Source organism: Galeopterus variegatus, unplaced genomic scaffold (genome assembly GCF_000696425.1).
Source record: "Galeopterus variegatus unplaced genomic scaffold, G_variegatus-3.0.2 Scaffold976, whole genome shotgun sequence".
Classification (NCBI taxonomy): domain Eukaryota; kingdom Metazoa; phylum Chordata; class Mammalia; order Dermoptera; family Cynocephalidae; genus Galeopterus; species Galeopterus variegatus.
In genome coordinates this window covers 442,699-463,180 of record NW_007727087.1, presented here as the reverse complement: position 1 = coordinate 463,180, position 20,482 = coordinate 442,699, and the positions used below count along the sequence as shown (strand labels likewise).

The window sequence follows — 20,482 nt, the reverse complement described above, 5'->3', positions numbered from 1 at the left end:
ATGTATTCAAAGTACCAGAGACTGAATGTTTGTATCCCCCCACCAAGTTCATATGTTGAAATCCTAAACCCAATGTGATGGTATAAGGAGGGGGGACCTTTGAGAGGTAACACTACATTTGGTGGCACCTTGATCATGGACTTCCCAGCCTCCTGAACTGTGAGAAATAAACTTCTGTTGTTTACAAGCTGCCAAGTCTATGGAATTTCATTACAGCAACTTGAAGGGACTAAGACAAGGGGGCAAAAGCAATGCCTTTCCTGACAAAATCAAATCATGGCATCACAAATTCTTATTATTAGCCTTCATTTTATTTATCAATGTAACGTACACGAGTTGCCAAGAGTATCTATAAAAAAATTGATGTATTTAAGTTTTCTTAAATGATTCCAGGCTTTGTTTATCTAGCATACAGCAACTTGAAGGGACTAAGACAAGGGGGCAAAAGCAATGCCTTTCCTGACAAAATCAAATCACGGCATCACAAATTCTTATTATTAGCCTTCATTTTATTTATCAATGTAACGTACACGAGTTGCCAAGAGTGTCTATAAAAAAATTGATGTATTTAAGTTTTCTTAAATGATTCCAGGCTTTGTTTATCTAGCATTATTTAACTGTACTTGAAATTGGAAAAATAATTTAACCATTCTGAAAACAATTATACTTGATCACAAACAATTTTGAGATAATTCAACAGTTTAATTGAAGAAAGCTTCATTGAATAAGGGTTTAGAAAATCTGTGCTAGTTTCTACTTTATGCATTTCCAGATAAAATTATTACACATAATATAAAAATCACCTTTAAAAAAGGAATCAATAAGATTCTTTTTAAAGGTGGCTTTTGGTTTGGCACATATATTTTTTTAAAGGTGTCTTTCATAGAGACAGCCTTGTGTGGTCACTAGTCTATGCAAGCTCAGCAAGATGGCAGATGTCAGATGAAAAGGCTATTCTTGACTCAGCAGCCCTAAAATGCTAAAATAATGGCTGACCTGAAAAAGCATAGAATCTACTTCTTTTTACAGTGCCACTTTGTCCATATTGTAATGTTAACTCTATACTTCGCACTATTCAGGAAACAAAAAGCGTGTGTTAATTATTTTGAAATCTAAATTAATAATAGTGCATTTAATTCCTGGTTTTGCTCTATTGAAGAGCATACAGTTTTAGAAATGTCTGTAGTCCAAAATGGTTTTTACAGATTTTTACATTGCAGAACTCAGTTCTGAGATAAGTAATTCCCATTTTCTTAGTATAGCTTAGTTTGTTCATTTTGGTCTAAGTATGACAGTCTTTATGACAGAAAGATAAAAGTCCTCAAAGTTTTCATATCTCCCTTTCTCTTCAGTTGCTAATGTCAGTCATTTTGTTTTTCAAGATTAAAGACAAAAGTTTTAATCTTGGTTGCCTGATACCATAGAGTAGACCAAGCTCAATAAATGCAAACAGGGAAAAAGTTACTTACATCACTGAGAATTGCAAAATAGAATATGAAGATAAAATGGGCTCTACAGTACTTAAATTGAGGGCTGAAAACTCCAGATGTGGGATTTAGAAGCAAAGATAAAATTTCTTCTACCATCGTCACTGGTAAATAGGTATGCCAAAGTCTGCTTCCCTTAACTCTAGAAGTGCAATTTCTATAGTTAAATAGGTTTCATTTGGATTTTGAAAGAGTGTGAACCTCCTTTGAAATTAGGAAGAGAAATTTTTTTAAAGGTGTCTTTTGGTTTGGCACACATAAGTGGTTTAAATCCTAACAATGTTAACTTTTCTATTTAGAGAATTGATAAGATCTATCTATAATTTGCAGGAGGCAAACAACTGGCATATCAACGACCTTAAAAACAGTGTGTGCCTTCCACATTGCCCTTGAGAAATGCTTAGGGAATTCTGTTTTTATAGACAATCCAAAAGCAAGTATAGGCATAGCTCAGAATGAGGAAAAAACTCAAATTAATAAAGTTTTGTTCAATTTTTTTGATGTCCTTTCTTTGTATCCTTATCCTTCTCCCTGCATCGCACCACTCTTGAGGAATTCCTTCTGCCCTTATCTCTCACATTGCAAAACCTTCTCAGCATTCAGATGAAAGGCATGCTGGGGAAAAAAAGAATGGACAGGGTAGGGGGACACCGACCAACTCACTACCAGGGGCTAATAACACTGGTGCAAATAAAGGAAATAATGACTTCAACCAACTTACTGGTTATTCTTGGAATCCTGATCTGTTCACTGCTGGTCCCATCTCCTCCGTCCGTTGTGGCCTTAACTTCAATGATGTAGTCCTCTTTAATGGGTAGCACAAGTTCAGCTGAAGTTCTATTTGTGTTCAGCACATGCACATTATTTTGACTGCTAGTCCTATAGAAAACCTAAAATACATGAACAAATACTACTTATATTGGCTGCTTTTATTTTCTGCACAGAACTTTTCACTCTGTAATTACTTTACTTTGTTTATCTTTCTATACTGACAAGAACATAAATCGCACTCACAACTCCATCCATAAGCCTTAGATTAGGGATTAGCACATAGTAGAATCATCAGGTACTCAAAATCAAGGAGGTGGGGGAAGGGTGAACTTATTCCATGGAAAAGCTCAGCTAGGTTGGATATTTCTGAGGCGAGAGAGAGAGAGATCTACCTATATGGATAAATCTGGAGAGCCTGACCAAAGAATCAGCCTATACTCTCACCTGATTTTTAAGTAGTGTATGGGTGAGCATCAGAAGTAACAAACTGAGGAAGACACAATTTAAACCATTGTGTCTAAAGTTTCCATATGAGCAGAATTATTTCATCTAAATCTATATATAAGAGATCAGACATTTTGGAAAAATATCCTTGTTGTGAAAAGCTTGATATCTGTGTCAAAATTAGATTACAGAAACCGTATCAACAGTTGGCAAAATTCATTTAAAACTAGCTTCCCTTGGAAAGTACTACAAAAGTAGGAAAATACAGCATTGCAAATGATACAACTTACTTTATATCCTGTTACTTCTGATTCATTCTCCATTGCTTTAACTTGTTCCCAATTAAGTAACACTTTAGTTTCTGTAGCATTCCAAACAACATTTCCTGGTGGCTGACTGGGAGCTTGAAATGAAAAATGAGAAATTAAAACAGATTTGAATATGGAGCAGACACATGACCATCATGGGAGGTTGGTGGAAGTACAGCAGTATATCTCTTCGGTAATGCATGGGGTATAGAGGGAATAAGAAAAAAAAAAAATGCAATAGCTAAATTTCCCTTTAAAAAGGCATTTAAATTAAATGTGAGATTATTTATTTTATCGTCTTCATCGTATACTTCAGGACATCTCACACTTAACTGCATTTATGTCTCCTGGAAAACGTCAATAGTGGAGATAAGGAAATTCCTTTATCCACCACTAGAGGGATGTTTGTTGATGAGCCAAGAAAGGCAGACAGTGGGACCTGTTTTGACACATGCAGAGGCTGAGAGAAATTGCCAAATAAGCAGATTAAAGTCACATGAAATAGAGTGTGGATAATTTTTAAGCCAGCCTTGTATGATGAGATAGGCAAAATAGGAGGCACTCAAAAATAAGATTACTTAGATTTATTCCCATGAAGTAATAACTACACGCATGACAAATTGCAACAGAGCCTATATTTTAAAGTCTTCATTTTCCAAGTTTAAATCAATTTTTGAAAAAAAAAAATAATGCAATACCCTAAAAATTTAACAATAATTCTATTAGAGAATTAATGAAACTCTGAGGTTTATAAACCTGGATTCATAGTTTAGTCCTTTCTCATGAACACTGAATAGTAAACATGCTGCAGAGTGGGATAAGGTCAAGGGGTGGGGTTCGTCAAAGCATTTATCAATAGTAATGCAGACAGATGGGACACTGAAAATTCATTTTCTTGTCAATCACAAAACAACAAACATAATACTATTAATTGTGGGGTTCGTCAAAGCATTTATCAATAGTAATGCAGACAAATGGGACACTGAAAATTCATTTTCTTGTCAATCACAAAACAACAAACATAATACTATTAATTTGGCAACAGCATCATAATTGCCCCAAACAGTGCTGAAATATGTTGTACTTGTAGATTTAACCACAGAATGTGATTTGGTTAACTGAATTTGTAATGGGAAAATGATATGAAAGATGAGCTATCCAGAGAATCTTCTAAACATCACTGACTTATGCCATGAGAGAAATACAGCTGGACTTACAGATGGGAAGAACTCTCAGATACATTTACATGACTAATGACACAAACAAGACTGTTTTCCCCACAGATTCTTTTCTTTAGTGTCTGCTCCTTAACACTATTCTATGTTGCCTTTAAAATTCTGTGGTCTGGTATTAACAACAAGTTTAGGTCAGCTAAGATTGTCCAAGCTGCAATGCTTTAACAGCAAAAAAGCATATAATGGCTGTTGCTTATGGTTGAAGTACTAATGACCATGTTCTGGTCACTCAATCCAAATGGTATGAATGCACAAATGTTAGAACATCTCCTGTGATTGCCTAAGGCCTACAGCGCTATAAAAGGACAGGTTTGAGTTGATGCAGCTCAGATAACGTACTTCAGCATGGTTTGTCCTGCCAAAAGATGTATGCTTGGAGGTCACAGAAAGTTTGAGTAATTTTGCTTGAATCACCTAATCCTCTTGAAGAAGACATGACTGCAAATATAACACTGTGGTTTATCTTGCATGAATCCAAAAATAGATGAGTTGAATGAGTTCAGCCGCAAATGAATACTTTTTGAAATGACAAAAAGAAAAAAAAAATAGGAAAAGGGAAAGGAAGGAAAAATAGAAGGTTTGTTCCAGGTCTGCCTGCTTTTTATGAATCATATCAGTGTTTCCTGAGCCATGTACCATTTTTGTCATTTTTTCTATTTTAAAAAAATTCACTCAATTTTTTAAAAACATAAACATCTATTTTAGCTTTACCCTAAATAATATCCATGCAATAATGAGCTTGATATGCCAGTTATATTATTTGGGTACTATCTAAAGTAAATGAAGCCAATGCTTCATTTAAAACTTTAAGAAATGTTTGTGAACCACCTTGAAATCATCTCTGTTCCTACCACTGGTAAGAATAACACCATCTGGGAAATTCTGGAACAAATAAACATTCTTCCATGTTCAAAATTTTGTTATTGTTAGTAACTAATGCTTAGTAAACATCTATAATGTGTTAGGCACTGCTGAATGTGCTCTTACATAACTTACTTAGTCCTCATTACATTGCACTGCATTAGTTCCCATTTCTGTACGTAGGTCATCTGGACCCAGAAAGTTAAAAAAAAAAAAAGATTGTACACCCATGTTCTTAGCATTATTCACAATAGCCAAAGTGTGGAAGCAACCTAATTGTCCATTAACACATAAATAAATGAACAAAATGTGGTATATACATACAATGAAATGTTATTCAACCTTAAGAAGGAATGAAATTCTGATACATGCTCTAACATGGATAAACCTTGAGGACATTATGCTAAGAGAAATAAGCCAGTCATATAGAGGCAAATACTACATGATCCCACTTATGTAAGATATCCAGAGTAAAATTCATAGAGACAGAAAGTGGAACGGTGGTTGCCAGAGGCTGGCAGAGGGAGGAATGGAGAATTGTTTAATGGGTATAAAGTTTCAGTTTCGCAAGATGAAAAGAGTTCTGGAGATCTGTTGCACCACAATGTATTTAACACTAATGAACTGTAAATTTTAAAATGGCTAAGATGGTAAATTTTATGTTATGTATACTTTACTACAATTAAAAATTTTTAAAAACTTGATAATATACATAACTGGTGAGAGGTATTATGTGGATTCAAACCAGCTATGTTTAATTCCCTTGGCCTGTGGGAAGACTGTGCTTCTCTTCCTCACTGTCTTGGTTGTTAGGCTGGGCCATGGGACCTGTGGTTCCCTGCCTGAAGAAAGACATACTTGCCCTGCTCATTGGCATCTAATAGACATCAGGCTTCGTCTCAGGACTGGCTTCAACCAGTGGAATATAGGAAAAGGGAAATGGGACTCTTCCAACTGGCAGCTTTAAAAGCCATTGAAGAGCATGGTTTGTTTTTCTCACTTTTCCCTCTGCCTTGAGACCAGCCAGTCTCAGAGAGTGGCTGCTCCTTCAGTCTGGGTCCTGGTGTGAAGACAAAATGGATCAGATCTGAATCTCACTCGTGACGGACATATGGTATGAGTAAGAAAGAAGCATTTGCAGTTTTAGGCCACTGAGGTTTGGGGATTTGGTACACTGCAGCCTGGACTAGCCTAATCTGTCTGAGATAGCTATTAATCAGTAGTCTAAATAGCTTTGAAGCAACACAGTGAACTTTTGTAGAGGCATGGAGCCTCATAACGAAGTGGGAACAGGCAAGACATTGTTGATATCATATTTCTAGGACTTCTAATTTTACTCTTTGTCTTCCGTCCTATGTGGAAGCATAACCCAGAATAGGCTGATGGAGTTACAAAGTTTCTTAGATCTAACTTGATATGTGCTCTATATTTTGAAGTTTTCTGGAAGTCACTTGTCAACATTCACATCCTACAGATTTTTCTTCAGTCAACTCAATTTCTATTGCTGATAGTATGCTAAAATAGAAGAAATGGTAAAAACAAATTTAATTCTAGTAGAAAGGTGGCATATCACTAGATTTATATCACCACACTAATGGACAGACTATAATTATTTAAGTAATTTTAAATATTATGTAACAAAATGATATTATATTAAAAGGTTCTTATTGTTCCTAAAGCACCCATCACAATCCTTTGTGTGTTTGATTTTCAGACTCCTCAACATCAGCTTGATAAATTTACTTATTCTGCAGACATCTGCCTGCAAATAAGTGATTACTATGATATTACTATGACTAGATGAAGCTGAGACACTGGGAATATAAAATATGTCTAAATATATGGCTAAATTGTGGTGTTTATTTCAATGGAATACTACACAAGTGTGATTATGCTATATAAGTAACTAAATATACAGCATAACCTCCTCTGCAAAGGGAAACGTTCCACAGAACATAAGTCTGGAAAGAAAGACAAATAATATTAATGACATTATTTCTGAGTAATAGGATTATGGGTGATTTTTATTTTCTTCTCTACAATTTTCTTTTTTCCCCAAATTTCCACAATGAATTTGTTTTCTGAGGTTGTTAAAATAAAGAACATTATTGTCTGGAGTTTCAAATGATGATGTCTCCATAGTGGTGACGGGGAAGTTGGATTTACTTTCAAAATGTGAAATTTTAAGAACATATGCTTGCTGAAATTAATTATACAAAACTCAGTATGTTACTCAACTCTCTTTCTTGGCCACCTGATGGTAATGAGATGACTTATATGATAAATGGTTGTTACCACCAATAACTAGAAGGTGCATTTTGTGCTTGGACTTTACTTGGGAGGATCATCAACATTTGTAATTATGTTTAAACATATGACATTCACTACAAGAAGTGCCCTGGGCTCTCCCAAGCTGGGGTGGTGGGGGGACAAGGGCCTTGTCCACGCTCCCCCAACACCCACAACCAGCCCAGTGATGACCACCGAGGCACTGCAGGAAGTGCCCCGGGATCCTGAGCTGGAGCAGTGTGGGGTTGAGGGCTACGGCCACACCTCTCTGACATCTTCACCCAGCCCAGCAATGACCAAGCCACCACTGGAACCCCCCCCAGTCCCCCATGCAGGAATGAGGGGGTTGCCACAGGCCTCAACCCCACACCTCCTCCTTCCTCCTTTTCCCACCCTATTTCTTTCTTCTTTCCCCTCTTCCCCTCTCCCTCAACTGCTCTGTAACATCATCATAGAATGTAAAACAAAAATAGTAATATTAATAAATAAAGTTAAAAAAAATTTTTTTAGAAGTGGCATGCAAAAATCAAATAATTAAAATCCATTTTCTCCCCAAAATAATGAGATATTTTTGTTTTGGAATTACTAACATTATTAAAAATGGATCTAATTTCTTATCATAGAAAGATGACAATGTTTAAAAACACAACAAAAAAAAATCTACTTTTCAACTCATCTGAAACTAAGGAAAGACCAGACTTGGGGCCAACCTAGAATGATAGGGAAGATCTTTCTTTGACTTTTAGTTTTCAATGAGTGGAAATTTCCTTGACCAAAATGTATCCTTCTTTGGATAATTAAAATATTTGAGATTGTAAAGTATAAACAGAATATTATGATTGTCTAGAGGATTTATAGGCAAGTGTGACAGATTCAAAAAAGTGCCAAAGCTCTTACAAAAATAAAGTTCATAAGAATTATACATTTGGCCAGGGGATTTACTTGATTCAATATTAACTAAAATTTCCTGTTTGAATTCTGGTTACTTTGAACATTATACTGTCATCTTTCTTCAGAGTTTACAAAATCAGTAATAACTTTGCTAAAGCCCATAGGCAGGGAAAAAACAATCCTAAATCTGAGAACCGTACATTAATAAACAGTGCATTCCATTCTTGCATGTGTGATTTGTAATATATCATACACAAATATGATTAGGTCATGTGCATCTATGGGTTGTGATACTCAGAAAAGTCAAAAAGTAACATTCAGTCACCTAGAGAGAAATTCCCATTTAGTCTTCTCATTACTTTAAAAAGAAAGCTGGATTTGGGGGTTACTACTAGGTGTTTAACATCCCCTCAATACTAACATCACAAACAAAGAGGGGGCAGATTCAAAGGGTTCTATAGGAAAGAGTATGTTGCTGGTATTTATAAAGGAGGCTGGCCTACGTTTCACTGTATTTATTATTATTGTTAAATTTATTTTGTTAACATCTATTATGGCAATGATACTTGTTCTCCATCTCTCAGATAGAAAGTTAGTTTCATTTTCTTTTTAAATTTACTCAAGTAAAAATAGTAACTCAATCCTTAAGAAAAAAATATTAGGTACATATTAGTAGGGGAGGCTGATGAAAATGGCAAAAATTGAGAAGGTGGATCACATATAAAATTTAGGAAACCTTACATTAATCTGTATCCTGAGCCCAAATGCAGAGTGGTCATTTATATAATTAAGTTCTGTATATGAAACTTTAGTTGTGTATAATACATAAGTTGTGTATATGAACTTCCAAATTATGTGTTTGAGGCAGAAATAGTCACCTTGTCAAAAACCTCTGAAATATTCAGACTCATATTCTTTTTGTGCTCATCTTAGTCATATTTCCTTTTCATTCCCTGCAGACACATTGTTTGGTTTTCTTAAGTTCAGGCAACTGATTTTGGCTCATCTTACACAGATGAGCATTTTATTTGGAAAAGCAAACACTCAAATGCAAAACTGATTGTACCGTTCAATAATATTCTATTTTCCCAAATGACTACACATGTACAATAACTAATGAAAGTATAAAAAGATAGGATCTCCTTGTTTAGGGGGAGTCCGGGCATGTGATCCAGGCCAGGCCAAAAAAGTTTCTCTAACAACTGTCCACAACAATTGGTTCAGGGATGGACATTAACCAAGATGAGCTAATAAGAAGCCTACTTGTCTCTGAGCGGAATAATCAGAAAGAAGTTTCCCACTTTCCCAGAGTGTTTGGCTGATAGAAAACAGTCCTTGAAGAGGCTATGGCAATAGTGCCACCCTGGGAACCTGGTTAGAGCAATGCTATATGCAGCAAAGACAAGAGATGGGAAGAGTCACTGTTTGTTCAACTGCTATTTATTGGGCACCAACTATGATTACTTAGGCATTGGAAATAGAGCTCTGAGGATGGAGCAATGATCAAACCAGGCAAAATCTCTGCCCCAAAGGAGCTGACACTCCAGTCAAGGCTGGCTGGGGAGACAACAATAAGGTAAATGCATTTAAGACCTAGTATGTGTCAGGGGGTCTCGGTGTTATGCACAAGAATAAAGTTGGGAAGGAGATAGGGAGTGTCAGCAGAGGAGAGGATGCTCTTTTCAATATGATGGCCAGGTGACACTGAGGTTATATTTGAGTGAAGATCTGCAAGAGACAGGAGAGTACGTTACATGGATATCTGGAGGAAGAGTTTTCTAGGCAGAGAAAACAGCAAATGTAGAAATCCTGATATCAAAGTGGAATGAGCAAGGTGGAAAATAGCAGGAAATGAGTCAGAGCAGGAGTTGGGGGATGGATTGTATAAGGCCTTGCGGAATATTTCAAAGATCACTTATCTGGAGTGGGATGGAAAGTGACTGGAGGTTCTGAGCAGGGTAGTGATATCACCAGTGTCACTCTGGCTTACAGGAGGCAAGGGCGGAAACGGGCTGAATGTGAGGGGCCATTTCTCTAATCCACGGGAGAGATGGAGGCAGCTGGCCCCAGGGTGGTGGCAGTGAATGCAGAAAGAAGTGGCAGATTCTTGATAAATTTAGAAATCAGATTCTGGATCTGTTGTACAGTACGAAAGAACAAGAAGAGTCAAGGGTGACACCAAGATTTTCGGCATTAGGAACTGCAGTAACAGAGTTGAGTTTACTGACATAGGGAATATTGCAGAAAAGATGGGTTTTAAATAGCGTGGAAGGAGCAGTCAAGAACTCAGTTTTAGAAATACTCAGTTTGCAATATTAGAGGATTCTTGAGGATGTTGGCTGCCTGGGTCCATCCATACTGAAAGCCAGAATTACCACTTGACTTTTCAGTCATACAAAGCAGAATATTTGTTCTGCAGATTCTTCCTTGCAAACTCTGAACATAAAACTCTCAATATGTTTCTTTTAGAAACCAACCAATTTCATCATTTTTAAGTCATCTGCAAATTTCCCTCATCAGTCCCTTTAGATGGAAGACACTATTAAGACTTATCTCTCTTCAGGTTGCAAGTGACAGAAACCCATCTTAGATTATTTAAAGAGGCTAATTAGTGTTTAACTTAAAAATGCTTTTAAAACACACAAGTATTTGGATATCAAAAATTAAGTGTTTAATGGAAGCTAGAGTACTTAATTCGAGAATCCTTATGTTATTTTACATTAATCAGAAATATCACCCAAGATCTATATTGACATGAAGCCTTGCATACAGAGTTCCATGATTATGACTGTATGAAACCTGCATATTTTAAGAAAGACGGTAAAGTATGTGTTTTGAATTCACAATGAGAAGTCAAGAGGAAGTACTTTTGATTAATAATAGTACTTCAGGCTGGCCTGCTTCTTTAGGTTTCAATCATAAATTCAGCCATCTATTCAACATTTAAGGAGTGGCTCCCATGTGCTGGGTTTGTGCTGGGTACTGGGGCTGGGTGAATAAGACAAAAAAGAACTCTTTCCCCATAAATCTTACAAGCCAGAGGGGAAGACAGATAGCAAGCAAGTAATCAAAAATGTTATTTTAGTTCTTTATGCCTGAGGCATATGGCTAATTCTCTTCATAGTGATAATCACAAGAACCTTACCAAAATTCTTAAACAGGATTTAAGCTAAACCATGTCAGAGGTTGGATGACTGTTAAGAATTACCAATAACAATATTATAAATAGCTTTAAAAAGAATCTGTTTTATTTGTATTTTGGCAGATGTTAGAAAAATTAACATAAAATTTTAAAATTAACATGTTCTTTAAATACAATTTTAGGATGATTAGGGGTTTTAATTATCTGTATAAATTTCCCACCCAATGCAGAAAACTTTTCCCTAATAACACGTACAGATCAAATGCAGATTCCAGCTGAATTGCAGTGATGAGTGCATTATTTCGTTAGAAAAATTAACATAAAATTTTAAAATTAACATGTTCTTTAAATACTATTTTAGGATGATTAGGGGTTTTAATTATCTGTATAAATTTCCCACCCAATGCAGAAAACTTTTCTCTAATAACACGTACAGATCAAATGCAGATTCCAGCTGAATTGCAGTGATGAGTGCATTATTTTTGAGAGATTATATTCAGTTATTGAGCAGAGGAGTCCTGGCTATCTTTGATCACCTTACCCAGTTCCTAGGCACGGAGCAAAATCACAGTCAATACTGGTGTTAAATGAGTAATGAATATTCTAATTACATGATTGAAGGAGGGAATAACACAGTGTTTAACACTATGTCTGGATGAGGACACTTACCTGATATTTACTTGAACTCAGTAAAGTTATATAACCTCCACCTGCCTCAGCTTCCTCATCTCTAAAGTGAGGATCTCTATAGCTTCCAACTCATAATGTTGCTGTGAGAATTAAGAATCAACATATGAAAAGTGCTTAGAACCACGACTGGAAATTTCTCAGTAAGTGTTAGCCATTAATAACATAATTATAATCATCACTGTCATGTGCAAATTTCGACTTTAGATTGGGTATTTACATGCTATCTTTAAATTATAAAGGGGTTGTGCTTCTTTTTAAAGTTTTATTTCATTCATTGTATGTTATGATGATATTTCTATTGATTTATAATGACTCTCTTTTTAGGTTATCCACAAAAATGCTAGCCAATCATATTCAATTTTATATTATAAGAGTTCTTAGCAATTTTAGCCAACAGATGTATGTTTTCAAACAAACTGGAAAATGATATATGGGAACAGAAATGCATCAGTGAAACTGGTAATCAAGCATAATGATTGTCTCATTCCTACATAAAGCCTGTTAAGCAAACATTTTTACTGAATTAATACATTTTGAAAATAAATTAAGAAAACAATTTTCTGCAGGTAAAAGTATCATTGTGCTAAAGTTACCTAATCCCTTTATGTCCCGCTTTCCTCACCTTTAAAATAGAAATAATAATGGTACCTACCACTTGGAGGTAGTTATGAGGATTAAATATGGGAATGAGCATAAAATACTTGGGACATAGGAAGTTTTCAATCACTACTAGCTGTGATGACAATGACAACAGCCACTCAAATGGTTGCATTGTGAGAAAGGAGCAAAATGATACAATGATTAAGTATATACTTGTGCTATCAGTTTAACTGAAATATTTTTGGACACTCCAAAATTGTAAATCACTGGCTTTCTTGTAGACTAATTTAATTATAATTCATAATTGGTGCTTGTAAATTTACCTGTGAATACACAGCTAACAAAAAACCCAGCTTTGAAGGCAACACTGACATCTCTGGTTAGATTTTCTTAAAGCATCAATGTTCATGTGTACCATGGTCTTCTGATGATAACCTTTTAATGTACATTGCCATCTTTTGAATAATGTAGGGAAAAGAAAAGTAAAGAAGAAGAAAAATCACTCCTGATTCTCTGGCCATTCACTTTAACTTATTCATGCTTACCGGAAATCCTCAAGCTTTGGGGAACTAAAAATACATGAAAGTAAACCCAACTAAGCTGATCACATTGTAAAAGAAAAGTGGATAGATTTAACTGAACACCCCACACTAAGATTTTTCAAAAGGTTCATATTCATGTTCACCCAGAGTCTCTACCTGAAGATTTAGGGATCTCACGAAGACAAGGATATGTGTGGCTCTGAGTTTCCAAGGGTTTGAAGTTGGATTTATATCATTCAGTGAGATTAATGACTCAGGTCTTCTATTTAAAATGATAAAGAAGGCTATCACTTTTAATGCAAACTATTTTCTTTGCCATTCAAACAATTGGAATATACGTACGGGTTTTCTTGGTGGTTGCATTCACTGTGGCGCTAAAGGGACCAGCACCAGCGCTGTTGTAAGCCCGGACAGCTGTGTAGTATGCCAGGTTGCTCTTCAGGCCCTGGAGTCTGGCTGATGTCTGGTTTCCTTCCACTTTCACTTTGCCTGATGATTCCTCCTCTCCTCCATTATTCCAGTACCGTACCTGGTGGATAGGAGGCATAAAACATGCAAAGCTTGACAAAATAACTGTACTGCCCTTCTCATTAAGTGCTTTTTATTACAGTGGGTACTGTAATTTATTTTTTTGTTTATTCAACAAATACTTACTGAGGACCTACTATGTGCTGGGTGCTGCATTAGGCTCTGTGTCACAGCAGTAAAAATATAGAAAAGGGACTCCAGGAGGAGAGAGATAATAAATAAGTAAACATATGAACCAGATAAATTCAAGTGCTGTTTCTGACCAGACTATACATCTATAAATGGGAGAATGAAGGGGAAATTTGCATATGGCAGAATAGGCTGCTCCCTTTTCTCAAGCCCTAACCAACCAAGGCCAAGCTCCACTCCAGAATGCTGGCAGCCATGCATGAAGTCCATTGGAGAGCTGAAGTTTCCTCTGTGAAGAAAGGGAACTGTCAGAGAAAAGACCATTAAAAAGCCAGCTGGCCACTAGATTGTCCTACGGTGATGGCCAAATGTCAACACGACTACCTGTGCACACAGAGCTGCAGCAGAGAAAAAGAAAGCAGTTAAAAGTGTCAATTTTAAGTACAAATATGATAAAATATTTTACTTATATTTCATTTTTCTGAACCATGTAAAATGATCTTAGACTTATTACAAATACATATGCATATATAGTACAAAATATATAAAAATAATTTAGTGATAATATTTGATAGAAAGTGAACTAAAAGATAAGAGTAGGAAAAGATAAAAGGCATGTTTCCTAACCACCTCCAATTTATGCTATAAAGTTTTGCTATGCTTTGCTAGAAAGTCGAGATTGTCTGTGAAGTAAAAACTAAAACAAAACCACCACCAACAAAACATGCAAACAAATGGCTCATGAAAAGTACAACTATTCCTTTCATAGGAATAAAGCCAGGTATTTCCATTTGATCATCTAAAGCAAGGGGGGGACAGTTAACATAAATATGCAAAACACCCTGGGTACATATTCAAAGTAAAGGCATATTTTTTACTGGTGTAAAGAAATAGGTTCTCTCTTTGCAATATGTGACCTTGTTCTGGCTTTCATTTTTCCCACTATTGATAACAAAACATAGAAATAGAAAATCGTTTTTATAATTTATATATGTAAATAGTAGTCTGAGCACAACGAAGCATGCAATTGATCCTCAGTGCTTTCTCAGTGTCTTGGAGATAATAAAGACTTGGAAGATAGTGGCCAGTGGGGCAGCAAAGGTCCTTCTTATTAAGGGAGCTCCTACTTACCTCTGGCTGACTGGGGGAAAGTGGACCTGGTGTTTAAAGATCTTTTTGGTTTTGTTTTTTTAAAGAAAGCAGAGCCCTGATTTTAATGTGAAATGCCTCAATTTTAGGGTTCACTTGATTTTTAAAATCGATTAAACAAAATATGTTTATGGGCTACAGAGGGTGACCAGAAGTTACCGTTTTTTTTTTTTGTTTGTTTGTTTTGTTTTTATGCGCAACTATAAAATTCTCTCTTAAAAAAACAGTAGCACAATATAAATCTCAGGTTTTTCAATAATGATCCCACATTATCAAACTAATGGTTTTGTTTTTATGCGCAACTATAAAATTCTCTCTTAAAGAAACAGTAGCACAATATAAATCTCAGGTTTTTCAATAATGATCCCACATTATCAAACTAATGTAGCACTAGATCAGTATTTTCCATATATATGTATATGGACTTATAGGCCCCCTTAAATCCATGCAAAATGCTGTTTTTATGTATGTATTTAGGTGTATTTCTACTGGAAAAGAATTATTAGTTTTTATAAAAATCTCAAAAGGAGGATGAGAACCCAAACGATAAGGACTGAAGTGAATCCATGATTTCTTTTATAAAGCCATGGTCAAGCAAACTATTAATGGATACTAAAGGCTTGTATATGTTCTAAATTGACCAATATTAAACACTGTAGGTATTATTAGATTTAGATGACTCCAAAATAATAAGATACTTTCCCTGCCCTTGAGAGCATTGTCTAATTATTGACTAAGAATGACACATAATCAATAATTATAATAAGACGTTATAGACATCCTGAAAATTTGTGGCCTGGATATAGCAGACTGGGGAAAAAAAATCACATCAATATGAGCTATAATAATCCTCACTTAACAGATGAGACATTAGAGTCATAAAGGAGTTATGCAACCAAGTAGGATTATCCTTTCTAAACTTTCATCTCTTGTTAGGTTCCAAGTTATCAGTCAGTCTTTTTTTTTTTTTGGCAGCTGGCTGGTATGGGGATCCAAACCCTTGACTTTGAAGTTACAAGGCTTTGCTCTAACCAACTGAGCTAACTGGCTAACCTTCTTTTTCTGATACATCAGTTATTTCAATATAAGTTGCCAAAGAAAATGTTCCTTAGGAGACTAATTTAAAGAAGAAACAAAAATTTGTAATTGGCATATAGAATTTCTTTTATAAATTCATTTATAGAAAGTCCTTGAATGTTCTTGATAGCAGGATGTTTTGAAGTACTTTCAAAAGTCCCCACGTATCAGAATGAGAGACTTATTTTTAGATCTTAGTTGCTGAGAGGTATTAGAAATATTTAGACACAGAGAAAATCTGTGCTAAATCTGAACATGGTACTAGTTAGTTAAAATTGATTATATAAACTTCTTAAATAGCTTTATTTAAAGAATTGAATAAATATATAGCTTAAACATAAAGAACCAAAGCAGTGTCATTCTATAAGTATTCGATTACCTTCTGTAAAATTTTGCTAAAAAATGTTTATATAAAGCTAGATCATTTTTTTAAAAGGTGGAAAAGTCAAGAAAGAAATAGAAAGACAAAGACTGCATTTTCCCACTCACTTGTGCTCTGGATTTAAATAGTAAATGTACTAAAACAGAGAGAACAGAATATTTCTAGGCTAATTTGTATTTTATAGACACAACCACAATACAGGGATGGAGAAGAAAAGTGTCTAGGCTGAAGGAACAAACTTTGGAAATGTAATTGTGCAGAAAAGAGTTATAAAGTGGCCAGAACATAAAGGTGGCATCTACAAAAGATGAGCAGAGAGACAAAAGTTATAAAGCACACGAAGAACCCCGCTAACAAGAGAGAAAGTCAGCAGACCCGATCAGTGGGAGATGAGCTATACTGCACTGAACTGAAATGGATCTTAAAATAATTATGTTTAAAATGTCCAGATTTATTAAAGAAGGCACTGAATCTATTATGCAATAGTGGATAAAGAAAAAAGATCAGCCAGATGTGAAAAATAACAAGCAGAACTCCTAGACCTGAAACATACAAATATTAAAAAAAAAGTGATAGAATTAAGCTGAAGACTGATAGTGACAGAAGGAGTTAAGAAGAAAGAAAGAATAATTATGAAAGCAAAGTTAAGAGACAACTGAAAATAGCATGAAAAGTTCTAACTGGGGTTCCACAAGAGGAGCTTAAGGAAAAGGCAACAGTCAATGGGGAAATGGCTGAGAATTTTCCAGAACTAAAGAAATGGGAATTTTTATGTTGTAAAATTCACTCTGAGTTTAGTGTGGGAAAATAAAGGCAGATCCACTCCAAAGAAGAGGGTGATTAAGACTGAATTGTGCTCCACCATTCTTCCTCACTAGACACCCGAGAGATCTGGTTTGCCTACTCTCACAGTCGTGCGTCACTGTGCCTTGTGTGCTAGCGAGGACGTGCACCTGAGAAGAGAATAACTACATTTCTAGCACAGCAAATAGAGGAAGGGGAGGACTTCAAGGTGGAATCACACACCTGGGGCAGCGGCTTGTCTGTCTTGGTCATAATCACAGCTCACTGCTCAGAGCAAAGCCTGCACACACTAAGACTCAATATTGCTTCAAGGTGGAATCACACACCTGGGGCAGCGGCTTGTCTGTATTGGTCATAATCACAGCTCACTGCTCAGAGCAAAGCCTGCACACACTAAGACTCAATATTGCTGAACCACTGAAGGACTCGAACAAACACCACAATCTAAAAATGCCTCACTCCTTTGTACCACAGAGCTTCACCAAGCTACGTATTCAATTCTAATATTCCATGCATCTATAAAACACCAAAACTCCAATTTCTTGATGAGCTAATACAAATGTTTTCTTCAGAATCATAAAACCATTTCACAAGCCAATATATTTTTATCTGGGTAAGTAAACAGAAACAAACTTGAGGAATGTCAGGATTAAAAGTGTTATCTCTAGTTCCATAAGTAATTTGGTTATTCCGAAAACTAATGTTCCTATTGCGAGGAATCCTTAATCTCATGGCATCAGAGATTTCAGTTAATTTAAACCTAGAATGAAAAGCAGTTTACAAAATAATGTACTGATAAATGGTACTTTCTAGTCATGAAAGAACAGGTATTAAGTCAGAAATACTCTTTTAATAGACTTTAAATAATTATGTTTATACTTATAGATTTTCAGAGAGACAAATATTTGAACTTAGCTGTTAGACTAGACATGCTTAAATAAATAGAAGGCAGGTAAAAATGCATTTAAGGTCTTTTAAGAAGACAAACCCAGATCTATCTTCTATCTTCACGCTGCTCTCTGCCCCAGGAGAGCTGATGAGTATGAACATCAGTCTGGCTCCTGTGCTAGGGCTTCTTGCTGCAATTAGTCAATAGGAGGCAGGAGATGGCAGGGTGGAAGGAAAGAGGCTGGGATATTTACTCTCCTGAATCCCTCAATGCCAAGGCATGGTTTGGTAGGGACTATCTTTGCCTGATAAAGAACACAGTGCATGTGGGGAACCCTCACTCATGAAAGGCTATAGCTACTCGTCTCTCCAGCGTAACCAACCCTTCCACTCCAAAAGTCTGCATGTATACCTACCTTATGTTTATTTTAATAGTCTCAATTATCTGTATCCCACTTTCCTATGTACATTCCTCTCATACTAAAGTGAAGTGAATTCTTTGCCCACTAGCAGGGAATTAGACTCAATTCATGTGTCTTTATTTCCAGTGGAATTTCCATACTCTTGGGAGAAAAAGAAACACTCAAATATTTGACAACTTTTTCCATTTTAATTAAAAATTAGGAACTAATGACATTCTGTACAGCTGTTTGGAACAAGACGAAGGCATCAATGAAGTCGTACTTTAGTATTTTGTTATGTTTTATAAGTTATACCTGTCAAATTTATAACAAAATCTACAAAGTTCACCCCAAATATGCTGATCTGTATCATTTTGCAAGTGTAGACTTATTGCAATCACTTATTAGGGTCATTCTCCTAAATATTATTCTTTCAAAACAAAATGACTAAAGAAATTGGCTGTATAGATCATGCTAGAACTTTGGAGCTTTAGTTCCTCAGGCACCCACTCTCTACAAACTTCAAAACTTCTGCCTTCTCTTTATCGTGCCTGTATCTCTTGTTCCTATCCAAAAGGGCACCAGAAAAAATCTGAGCCTGAGTGTAACGGCTTAGCAGATGAAATAAATTGGAGCCCAGGGAAATGAGCTCCTCAATACTGCTTGGTCAAATCAGAAAGAAAATTAGTCTAGATGGTAATGATGATGTGTGCTCAGCATGCCGCATGGTACATGATCAACCCTCACTGAGATGAGAGAAAGGCAGGAGCTATTAGCAATTTTTAAAGCCAAATGGGGGAGACTGCAGCCCAGAAAGGTAGCCATATGACCGATCATTAAATAGTCTAAGTCATTTTTTTTCCAGGTTAACTTTTACATCATTACAAAAACCAAGAAAAGATGTGTTTTTATCTCAGTAGAATTACATCAATAATTCTGTAAAATTTTCCCAATTAGTATATCTTTCTTCAGCTTGTTTTCTTTCTCTTCATATTCACTAAGCATTTGGGAAAAATTTTTAATTGTCATTTCCTCTCAATGCTGTATTCACACTACATTTGGACATTGTTTGCTATTCTTTACACAAAGAAACAAGACACTATGCATTTCAACCCATAATTAATTTCAAAAGTCCCATGTCCTCACCACTCTTCATTGTTTTGCCTCCCACCCTAATGGCAACACCAGCCACAACAGAAACAACAGCCACTGGGTCCCACACTGGGATGGTGCCAAGTGTTCCTGGTTTTCCATTTTTTTTTTTTCCATTCAATAAAATCTCATCCCAAAGCCCAATGTTCAAAACAGAAAAACGTGTAAGCCGCAAGTATCCTTGGGCCATTTTGACAAAGAAAGTTTAATTTCATTTAATTTTCAAATGATGCTGTGAGTTATTGACTATTATTATCTCTATGTTAACTGAGATTTAGAGAAATGAGATTTGGTAACTTGCTCAAGGACACAGGGTAATAAGATAGTGGAGCCAAAACTGCATTTATTCCATCAAGACATATCTTTTGCATGCCTCCCGTATGCCAGATACTGCTCAAGGCACTTGGAATACAACAATGAACACACAGGCAGAGTCCCCTATCCCTATGGAGGTTACAGTCTCACCTAGTGGATTTAAATGCAGGTTTGTCTATTTCTAAAATGGTGTGGACTTAACTAGACAGGAGGATGGCTCTATGAGGATTCTTTGATTTTCTCTCTCTTCCAATTACACTTTCTTTCCTGACATGACAAACATGTAATTTTGAATTCTTACAGAATATCCTTATCTGGGCCAGCCCGGTGGCACACTGGAGAGTGCGCCGCTTGGGAGTGCGGCGGCGCTCCCGCCGAGGGGTTGGATCCCATGTGG

At 36.0% G+C, this 20,482-nt stretch overlaps 1 protein-coding gene across 1 annotated transcript in view; it reads right to left on the bottom strand.

Annotated features, from left to right (window-relative positions):
- Positions 1 to 20,482, bottom strand: part of LOC103591493 (contactin-3-like) — a 159,880-nt gene that overhangs the window by 211 nt on the left and 139,187 nt on the right. Inside the window, exons 14-17 of the mRNA XM_008573968.1 lie at positions 17,963 to 18,089; positions 13,603 to 13,789; positions 2,993 to 3,105; positions 2,209 to 2,377 (exon numbers count right to left, since the gene is read on the bottom strand). Coding sequence (XP_008572190.1) covers positions 2,209 to 2,377; positions 2,993 to 3,105; positions 13,603 to 13,789; positions 17,963 to 18,089 — 596 coding nt within the window. The remainder of the gene's footprint in view (positions 1 to 2,208; positions 2,378 to 2,992; positions 3,106 to 13,602; positions 13,790 to 17,962; positions 18,090 to 20,482) is intronic.